The following is an 11,582-nucleotide window of genomic DNA, read 5'->3' on the forward strand; positions in this document are numbered from 1 at the left end:
GCCACAGAGGTAACACCATGTAGAAGTCATAGAAAGCTTATGAGGAAGACATCTTAGTTGCACAAAGTGATTCACTTGGAAGTTTACAATAGTGTTGATGTTTCATTAATGCTCTTTATTTCAATGAAAGCATGAGGTTATGTGAACTTTTCATTCTTACGGCCTCTACTTTGTTGTATTCTCCATTCACTCTGGTCAGTTCTCCGTCGGTGAATGAAATGAACAGCCTTGTTGAAGGGGAAAGTGTGTGACTGTGATGTTTGGTTGGGTGACTGTTGGAAGGTGTGTTGGGGACTGTGGGGTATTGCACAAGGCTCTTGATAAAAAGTGTAGATTGCTGCAAGCATACTTTGCAACTGAAGCATGCCTGGATGAGTCTGTCGCAGGCTTCTTTGGCAGCCAGGTGTGTGACTGCAGGCACTAATGGCATGTCAGCCTCCCCCTCCTCCGAGTATGCCGGGTGGTCTTCAACTTCCTCTTGCTCCAGTTCCATTCCTCTCTGTAGCACCATGTTGTGAACGACACAGCTGACCACAACAATCCTGAAGACCCTTACTGGGCACCTCCACATCTGTCAAGGCACCAGAATCTCATCTTGAGCAAGCAAATGGCTTGATCTATTGTTGCCCCTGTACTAACATGGCTCCTGTTATACCTCTCCTATGGCTCAGTGATGGGGTTCCTCACTGGGGTCAGCAGCTGAGTCTTCAGTAGGTAGCCCTTGTCTCCCAGGAACCCAACTGCTGAGGCTGTTTGGTGAAAGGAGCACCTGCAGATAATGAGCTCCCTGAATACCTGGCACAGACATGCATGATGGTCTTGCAGTAGTTACGGCCTAACTGCACATTAAGGGAGTGGAAGACCTTCAATGAATGAAGACCTTGACTGATCTGATCATGCCTTGATTGCCACAAGTGCAATCAATTACCCCCTGGAACTGTGGAATCCTGCGAGTAAAGCGAAGCCGACAGCCCTTTGGGTATGACTCGCTTCAGCCATGTCAAAGTGGGTATAGTTTGCAGCCTTGGCAAGCAAGGTCTCGATGTGCTGGGTGATGCAGTTATGGGCTGCAGATTGTGAAATCCTGCAGGTGTCATCAGCAAATCCCTGGAAGGAGCGCATGCAAAGATATTGAGGGCTTTAATAACCTGATAGCCACGGACAACGCGTGGCCACTTGGACTTCTTGGACAGAGGTCTGCTTCCAGAAGGCCTCAACTACCTGCCGTGAGAGCCTTAACCTATTAGGCAGTGCTGTGTGGGGTAGCTGACCCTTGGCCTATAGAGCCTGTACTGGAGGTATCACTTTCTTTGAGCTGCAACTCTGTGTCCATCCCCTCTGTCCCCTACAACCGTGTGTGGCTATGGAGAAGGCAGCTGCTGCTGCTGCTGGAGTTGCTAGTCCTGTTTCTGTGGATGTTGGGCTGGATCAAGCTGATGCCGCTCCTGAGAGGTCCAAGCTACTGCAGCATAGGTAGCATGTTGCAAGTTAAGATTCAGCTCAGTAGACTCCAAGGCACTTGAATGTTACTACACGACAGTACAATACCCAAAGAAAGTAACAAATTCAGGCTGAAAGAATGATTCCTGTCAGCACTAGCCTTTCACTATGGCTAACCACAAGCTTGCTGATTTCAGCCTTTATACTGTTGTAGGTGGGTCAATTTCAATCAACAATGACTTCCTGCTGTGCACATGCCTCTCCAACCTGGCAACATGTTGAAACATTGTGGAAGCCATGCACTGACAGTGATAGTCAGAATGCAGGGTTAAAGAACAACTTAATTAGCTTTTTAAAAGCATGTGGATAGCTGAAGCAATGGGAGATATATCAATCTGGAATTTAAATAGGGTGGAGTCTGATGGTCTGAACAGAGAAAAGCAGGCCCACACCAAGAACATATACTTTTACACCAGCACAGTGTGTTGACGCTATCCTAAGTATCAGCCGGCCTCTACCCACCTGTGCCCCAACATACAATACCTCATCTGGGTACTCCAGCCTTAACAACGACTTTAATAACTGCAGATCTTAACTATAACTTCTACTTTTTAATGAGAAGACATGCTGGTGATGGTGATGTTGGATAGGACTGTGTTTCAGCTATTCACACACTTTGTTTCTTCCATTTAAATTAATATTAATTTATAAAGATCTCAGCCATCTAGACATCTTTTGCTTTTCTTTAAACAGATTGTAAGCTATGGTATAGTCATTTTTGCCTCCTCCTGCCCTTTGTTCAGTTTCTATTTAAATATTTGTTCATTTTTTGTTTTTCAATTCTGATGAAGGGTTACACTCAAAACATTAATTTATCCATTCTCTTCACAGGGTATATAGGATGAGTGCAAGGGCCAGTTATTTTGACTGCTGCATTTAGGACTGGTCTATTCAGGATTGATAAATTTAAAACTAGTCAGTTTATGATTAGTATATTTAGAACATGTGGGCCTGAAATTCTGTGAGGTTCTCCACGTGTCCTATTGTTACTCTGGCAGCAAGCCAGCACAAACCCAGGCAAATGACGGAAACAATCGTTTAACATCTATTTGAGGCAATTTACCTGGGACAGACTGAGGAAATCCCCAAAGAATATCAGGACCAGTATATTTAAGACTGGTCTGTTTGAGACTGGTCTATTTAGGAAAGGTTTATTTAGAACCGGTCTCTTTGGACCAGGGGGATTTAGTTTTTGTAGAATCATTGTTCATTTTGGCAGGAAGAATAAAAAAGAAGTATATTATCTAAATGTTGAGAGATTGCAGAGCTCTGAGATGCAGAGGGTTCTGGGTGTCCTAGTGCATGATTTGCAAAAGGTTAGTATGCAGGTTCAGCAAGTAATTAGGAAAGCTAATAAAATGTTATCAGTTATTGCAAGGGGAATTGAATACAAAAGTAGGGAGATTATGCTTCATTTATACAGCGCATTGGTGAGACCACATCTGGAGTACCGTGTACAGTATTGGTCTCCTGATTTAAGGAAGGATGTAAATATGTTGGAAGCAGTTCAGAGAAGGTTTACTAGACGAATACCTGGAATGGGCGGGATGTCTTATGAGGAAAGGTTGGACAGGCTAGGCTTGTATCTCCTGGAGTTTAGAAGATTAAGAGGCGACTTGATTGAACCATAAGATCCTGAGGGGTCTTGACAATGTGGATGTAGAAAGGATGTTTCCTCTTGTGGGAGAATCTAGAACTCTCTTCCTCAAAAGGCAGTGGGAACAGAGTCTTTAAATATTTTTTAAGGCAGAGTTAGATAGATTCTTGTAAGCAAGGAGGTGAAAGTTTATCAGGGGTAGGGAGGAATGTGGAGTTGAGGTTACAATCAGATCAGTCATGATCTTGTTGAATGGCGGAGCAGGCGCGAGGGGCCACATGGCCTATTCCTGCTCCTACATACATTTGAACATATGAATTAGGAGCAGAAGCAGGCCATTCTATCTACCTCCACCTTAAAAATATTCAATGACCCTGCCTCCACCACCTTCTGAGGCAGAGTTCCAAAGTCGCACAACCTTTTAAAGAAAAAGTTTCTCCTCATTTCTGTCCTAAAAGGGCGACCCCTAATTTTAAAACAGTGCCCCCTAGTTCTGGACTCACCCACAAGAGGAAACATTCTCTCCACATCCACCTTGTCAAGACCATTCAGGATCTAATATACTTCAATCGGGTCTCCCCTCACTCTTATAAACTCCGGTGAAAATAAGCCCAGTCTGTCCAACCTTTCCTCATAATACAACCCACTTATACCAGGTATCAATCTAGTAAACCTCCTCTGAACCACCTCCAATGCATTCACATGCTTCCTTAGATAAGAAGACCAAAACTGCACACAGTATTCGAGATGTGGTCTCACCAATGCCCTGTATAACTGAAGCATCACATCCTTACTTTTATTTTCAATTCCTCTCATAATAAAGGATAGCATTCCATTAGCCTTCTTTATGATGTGCTGTACCTGCATACTAACTTTTTGTGACTCATGCATTAGAACACCTAGATCCCTCTGCACCTCGGAATTCTGCTGTCGTTCTCCGTTTAAGTAATACTCTTCTTTTTTATTCTTCCTGCCAAAGCGAACAACTTCACATTTTCCCACATTATACTCCATCTGCCAGATTTTTGCCCACTCGCTCAACCTATCTATTTCAGTCTGCAACCTCCTTATGTCCTCTTCACAACATATCTTCCTACCAATCTTTGTGTCACCTGCAAATTCAGCTACCATGCCATTGCTCCCCTCATCTAAGTCATTGATATAAATTGTAAAAAGTTGAGGCCCCAGCACAGACCCCTGCGGGATCCACTTGTCACATCCTGCCAATCATGCATGCGCTCTGTTTTCTGCCAGCCAGCCAATCTTCTATCCATGCTATTGTGTTACCCCCTACACCACGAGCTCCTACTTTGCACAATAACCTTTTATGTGGCACCTTGTCAAATGCCTTCTGGAAATCCAAGTACAGGACGTCAATGGGCTCCTCTTTATCCACAGCACATGTTAGTCCTTCAAAGAACACCAATTAATTGGTTAAACATGATTTCCCTTTCACAAAAACCATGCTGACTATTCCCGATTACCTTGAGTTTCTCTAAGTGCCCACCTATAGCTTCCTTAATGATTGATTCTAAAACTTCCCCAAAACACACACCAAGCTAACTGGCCTATAGTTACCTGTTTTCTGTCTCCACCCCCCCCCCCCTTCTTGAATAGAGGTGTTATATTTGCTACTCTCCTAATTCGTATGTTCATATAACAACTATTACTTTTTTTTACTTCCTGTGACAAAAGCTTTTATGTAAATAAATACAATATTCATGTCCATGTATATTGGAAAAAATAAAATTGGAGGGCAGAATCTTTCAAGAAAGGGGAAAGTGGGAGCTGTACCGTTGGGATCGACTTCACCTGAACCATGCTGGCACCAGTGTTCTAGCAAAAATTTGGCATATGGAATACAATGTGGAGAAATGTGAGTTTATCCACTTTGTTAGGAAAAATAGAAATACAGGGCTGAATTTTACCGGCCCTTCAACGCTGCTGGTCGTGGCGCTGAGGCCAGTAAAATGTTGTGGGGAAAGCCCCGCCTTGACACACGACATCGAGAAGGGCCCTCACATATTACCGGCGGTGGGGTGACCTCAGTGTTGCACCCCCCCACCCTCTGGCAGTGGGGCCTTCATCTGCATATTTAAATTGACAGTAATTATATTCAAATAAACTTACTTGCCGTCCCACACCGATTTTACGGCCTCCGTCCAGCCTCTGCATGCCTTCGGAACTCCACACGGAGTTCCGAGGTGAGAACCTGGTGGGGAGGGAGGAGTAATAAAAATTTCAGGGCGGGAGGGGTGGAGGAGCTGGTTAATCAGGTACAGCAAGCAATTAAGAAGGCAAATGGTATGTTAGCCTTCATTACAAGAGGATTTGAGTATAGGAGTAAAGATGTGGGCGGCACAGTGGCGCAGTGGTTAGCACCACAGCCTCACAGCTCCAGGGACCCGGGTTCGAATTTGGGTACTGCCTGAGCGGAGTTTGCAAGTTCTCCTTGTGACCGCGTGGGTTTTCGCTGGGTGCTCTGGTTTCCTCCCACCGTCAAAGACTTGTAGGTGATAGGTAAATTGGCTGTTGTAAATTGCCCCTAGTGTAGGTAGGTGGTAGGGAATATGGGATTACTGTAGGGTTAGTATAAATGGGTGGTTGTTGGTCGGTACGGACTCGGTGGGCCGAAGGGCCTTTTTCAGTGCTGTATCTCTAAATAAATAAATAAATAAAATAAATGTCTTACAGCAATTATATAGAGCCTTGGTGAGACCACACCTGCAGTATTGTGTGCAGTTTTGGTCTCCTTACCTGAGGAAGGATATATTTGCCATAGAGGGAGTACAAGGAAGGTTCACCAAACTAATTCCTGGGATGGAGGGCTTGCCCTATGAGGAAAAATTAAATAGACTGGGCCTTTATTCTCTGAGGTTTAGAAGAATGAGAGGTGATCTCATTCAAACATAAAAAATTCTTTCAGGGCTCGACAGGGTTGATGCGGGAACGATGTTTCCTCTGGCTGGGGAGTCCAGAACCAGGGGACACAGTTTCAGAATAAGGGGCAGGCCATTTAGGACTGAGATGAGGAGGGCATTTCTTCACTCAGCGTGGTGAATCTTTGGAATTCTCTACCCCAGAAGCTGCGGAGGCTCAGTCATTGAGCATGTTCAAGACTGAGATGGATAGATTTCTACATATTAAAAACATCAAGGTTTATGGGGATAGTTCAGGAATATGGTGTTGAAGTAGAGGATCAGCTATGATCTCAATGAATGGTGCAGTGGGCTCGAAGGGCTGAATGGCCTACTCCTGCTCCAATTTATTATGTTCTTATGATCCCATGCCATTTGTGGGAGCTTGAGCAAAGTAGGCAACCTATCAGAAAATCACGGGTGCTTTGTCCATGAATTTTTGTCCGTAGACACTAACGAGCAGAAACCTGCAGTATACTCACATCAGTCATAATAATACTCAGTTTTTGTCTGACTGGACTGTTTTGTTTGATCAGTTTAAGTAGGGTGTCTGTTGGTGGGGTTATTTGGTGGGCAGTGCATGGCGCATGTAGAACCACATGGGGTGTGCGGAGGACTGGAGCATGTGCCACACATGCAGCTGCCACTGGTTGGTGGTGGCGGCAGCGGGGTGGGGGGTTGGTGGAAAACAAAAATAGCAGAAGGTAAGGGGAGCCCAACAACAAAGCTAACCCAGCTGGAGAGATTGTTTCTGTGAGGGATGGGATAGGATTGATGGGAGAGATAGGGTTGCCAGAGTGGGATGGGGATGGCATAGGAGATTAGAAGGAATAGGATGTGGATGGCATGATGGGGATGGCATGGGAGGGAGGGAATGGCTTGGGAGGGGTGGCATGGGAGTTGTGGATGAGATGGTGGAATTGGTTAAGTGTGGCAAAATGGCAGGGGCAATTATTTGATACAACTTGTTATTCAAAAGCTATTCTTTATGCTAAAAATAAAGATTCACTAGATTTGAATGAGAAAGTTATAGAAAAGCTGTCAGTGAATTAAAAGAAGACATCAGCGTTGATTCTATAGACAAGAGAAGATGATAACAGTCTCTACCCTCCAGAGGTTCTACACAGTCTAATTCCAATGGGCATGCCACAACACAAACTTAGACTCAAGGAAGGAGCAGTTACAATGTTGCTGTGAAACTTGAATCCTAAACAAGGATCTGTAATGGGACAAGATTGGTATTTAGGAAGCGGTTTTCTTCAATGATAGATGCTGATATTATAACAGGCAGATTTCAAGGAAATAGAGTGTTTATTCCTCAAATAATATTGAGCCCTTCAGATGTAAACCTGCCTTTTAAACTCAGGAGAAAACAGTTCCCAATTAGACTTTCATAGTCTATTACTATAGACAAATCACAAGGCCAGACTCTTGACAAAATGTGTATTTATATGTGTTGACCTGTTTTTACACTGGACAGCTTAATGCCACTTTTTCCAGAGTCAGAAGTTTTGATTTGTTCAAGTCATTAGTGAAAGAATAACTAGAAATCCTATATTTAAAGAAGTACTCTTGCCATAAAGGTACTAATTTGACTGCAAATGTTTTGCGGGTCTCTGCTAGTTTTCCAATAATGCAGTCTCTGCGTACGAGGTCTCACCAGTGGTGCAGGGGATTTGAAACGTTTTGCCCATATTTTCTATGAAAGCAATTCTGGATAAAAGTAGCAAAATACTTAAGAAGACAAAAGGTCCTGAGAGTCAATAGATTCAAGGCAGAAAAAAAAATCAGCAAATTAAATGAAGTTACATTGAGTAAAAGAGGCTGTTTGCAACTGTATAGCTCTTGTAGAGAAATAAAAGGAGAAAAACATGAGTGTGGGACATACTTATAAAAGAAAACAGATCTTGTGTCAGATTTGTGGCATTTCTAACCAGGAACATGTGTTTCTTGTGCTACAAAGATCTAAGTAGATACTCTGCTTTTCCTTTGTAGAGTGGAGAAATTATCCATGTCTCTACTGGCAAGTGCATTGAGGCAATAAACAATGGAACAAGCAAGGACTTGTTTCTGAGACCATGCAACAAATACACCACCAAGCAGTTGTGGCGATTCGAGCAACTGATAGTCATGAACAAGAGATGAGCTGTCATCTCCGACACCTACTGTGTGACAGCTGCAGCTCATATGCCCCTGTCTAGTCAAGAGCAGTCGAGCATTTCAAGGATGCACAGCACTCAGACTGCTGAAAACAAAGTGTGCCTTGTACTTCTGTTGTACTGAAGAAAATATTCACAATAAAATGGAAGCAAACTTTATATATTTCCAAGGCCATCTTTGAACAGGACGGGGAAAGATAAACAATTATGGACTACATTATGTGGCACAATTGATAACTCTAAATTCCAGTTGTAACACTGTGGAAGAAATTCAGCTAATACTCATCAAAGGCAGTATCCATGGGCCAATCTACTGTGCATTTGCAGGATTTTTAGTTTTTATATCCTTTTTCATTTTTGTTGGGCGATATATAGCATATTTTAATGATTGAATAAAAGAGCTATACAACATTCTTGTCATGTTGTTCCATTTTTTGCATTGTGTTAAATATTGCAAACGGTACGATTTTTTTCCTTATGAGTCAGTAAATCAAAATAGCATCCAGTCAATGCATCAACCTACATGAACCTGTTATCTTACTTGTACAAACTTGATATCAAGTACAGACGACATTGAAGGAAAACTTTGTGAAAAGGCATTTGATATGAGTTATTTGAACAAGCAGTCAAAAACAGAACACTGGGATAGAAACTGCAGAGTGCCAGCTTACATATGCAAAATGGCACAGTGACTAATCCCTGTGCTGAAACAGGAGAGCCCAAGTCCATATTGAAATGGGGCCTCATTTCAATTATTACTTAATATTTTAAAATTATGATTCATATTTTTGTCAGTGAGCAATGCCATAGCAGACCAACTAGTAAAATTATAAGGTCAAACTGAGGTGTACAGTAGGCGTATGTTTGTGGGAAGGGATAGTTTAACCATTACCGATTATAAAGTACAGCATACTGGTGTTACTATTCAGCCTTGTGGGATGAAATAATCAGACTTCATTTTCCACAAATGTGGCACATATACTTTGTTTCACCTTTTTTTAAATCACATATATGAGGAAATAATCCCACTAGAAGCAGCTAGTACTTCAACAAGCAACACATGATGCCCCATGTATTAAATATAACAGCTTCTATAATCATGTGTTCAACTGGAATGATTTCTAACAGTCATGAAATAAGAATAACTTTAATTCCACTCTCTCCATTTACCACTGAATTTAATTAAGACCAGTTGTAATTTATCTCGTCTGTTAATATGCTTCATTCTCTCTGTGATCTGAACATAATATTTTTAATCTAAAATCTTGTGTAGGGATTTTACTGATACTATATGATACACTTTATGTGGTATTTTGTAAGAAATAGACTTAAAGTACTCTGGCTGTTGAATCCTTTTGGGTTGTTCAATAACTTTTACCATTTTTGCTTGTATCCTTCGATACATGTTTATACTGGCAGAGTGCAAGTCTGAAGGGAATATATGTGGTAAGGGGAAAGAAGTGGCCCATTTCCTGCTTCGCTTGGAGCCTTTTACTTTTTCCACAATCAAATCCCTCAGATATTTGAACTAACATTTCCTATGCTGCATGAGTCAATATAATACTACACTTGGATATACATCAGATAATGCACTCCAACAATGAGATGCATGAACAGGAAAAGAAACTGTCACTGAGATCTGTAAATGTTTCAGCAGCTCCAAGCTTCTGTAAAACTTTACTAATTTTACTGTTACTTAAGGTAATAATAATTAGTCTCTAGAATTATAAGTTAGTTCCATTATTATCTTCACAATGAGGTTTGTATTTGTGCACTGTAACGATGGAGTAAAAACATTTATACTTCTGCAAATCAGTGTTTTATATCAGTTAGAGTATGAGCATTTATGGTCAGTCCTTCAACAATTACTATCAGACAAGCTACCAATTAGGCTGCAGCAACTAGAATTAAACTGGAGCAATCAGTTAGTGTAAAAGATGTTGTAAGCTGGCACCAGTTGTAAGCTGGCACCAGTTGTTAAAGCTGGTTTAAAACTTAATAAATCGATTCCTTCATCATTCAATCTTGGAGTTTAATTAACTGCAAAAGAAGTTCCCCCTAAGAACTATAAATATACCATCAGATGAAGGCTGAGCCTTAGACCTTTGCAGTATCTTCATTTTCTAATGCTGAAACAAAACAACTATTTTATTTTAGAATGATTTTGTTTTTCTTAAAATTACCTTAACATCTTTGTTTTGGCACAGTAACTCGGTGTATCACCTTTTCCCACTTAAAAGTTTTAGAAATTTCCATTATTTTCAAAGGGATTTCACGGCTGTTTTAGCCAACCCAGCTGGGAAAATTGGTCCTATTACACACCTGTGTCTATGTACCACATATAAATTACACATGTGCATCACTGCTCCAAGTACCTTTGCCAAGGTTTTGCTCAGATTAAAATAACATATGCTTTAAACCATCTGGAATCCAGAAATGTAAGGAGGAAGTTACACCAACAGTTAAGAGAATGAAGTATCTGAGAGGGATGTCACACATTATTCCAAATGGGTTTCCAAATTTAAATCAGTTATGACATCCTCCAAGTGAGATGTTACAGAGACCAGGAAGAGACAAACACTGGGGGATGTGAGAGCAGCCAAATTTATAATTAAAGAGTAACTATTCATTGAAGGAGTTATGTAAGAGTGGGGGGCAAGTACTGAGTGGAATGCCTCAGGGCTTAATGTTAGGACCACTACTGTTTATAATCTAATAAATAACCTGGATTCAGCAATTCATTGCAAAGCGGTCATATTTGTAGATGAGACCAAACTAGAAGAGACAGTGCAATTAGAGGAGAAGGTAGCTCAGAAATTACAGAATGAATTGGATAAAATATATAAGTGAGGAAAATAATGGCAGACGAAATTTAAAGCAGACAAGTGTAAAGTACTTGCACATAGGAAGAAAAACAGACAATAGGCATTTCATGAATGGTGTTGTAATAGCGAAGGGTGAAACCAAAAGAGACATAGGAGTCTTAGTAGATTTAACACTAAACATGTCCAACCAATGCATACCAATTCACAAAGAACCTTGAACTACATAGTCAAAACAGCAGAATGCAAGTTAGAGGTGGAAATGACCAAACTGTATATTGTATATTGCTTTGGTCAGACCACAACTTAAATACTGCATAGTTCGGGTATCAAAAATTAAGAGAGACATTCAAGCAGAGAAGAGCCATTTATTAGGAAGAACTGGAGAAACCTGGGCGATTCAGCCTAGAAAAGAGGCATCTTAGTGATGATCTTTTGGAGATCTACAGGTTATTCGGGGACTAGAAAAAGTTAACCTGGAATAATATTACTTTAAACTGTGGAAGAAGAACTAGGGGTTCAAACCAGTAAAAGGTAACTTTAGGACTGATTTCAGGAAATCCTTCTTCATATAAAGCATGACTAA

General features: G+C 41.2%; 1 protein-coding gene across 1 annotated transcript in view; it reads left to right on the forward strand.

Annotated features, from left to right (window-relative positions):
* LOC137379978 (polypeptide N-acetylgalactosaminyltransferase 15-like) overlaps positions 1-8,160 on the forward strand; it is a 134,108-nt gene extending 125,948 nt beyond the window's left edge. The window contains exon 10 of the mRNA XM_068051427.1: positions 8,011-8,160. Within this exon, the coding sequence (XP_067907528.1) occupies positions 8,011-8,160 (150 nt within the window). The remainder of the gene's footprint in view (positions 1-8,010) is intronic.
* The last annotated feature ends 3,422 nt before the right edge of the window (positions 8,161-11,582 follow it).

Source organism: Heterodontus francisci, chromosome 2 (assembly GCF_036365525.1).
Source record: "Heterodontus francisci isolate sHetFra1 chromosome 2, sHetFra1.hap1, whole genome shotgun sequence".
Taxonomy (NCBI): domain Eukaryota; kingdom Metazoa; phylum Chordata; class Chondrichthyes; order Heterodontiformes; family Heterodontidae; genus Heterodontus; species Heterodontus francisci.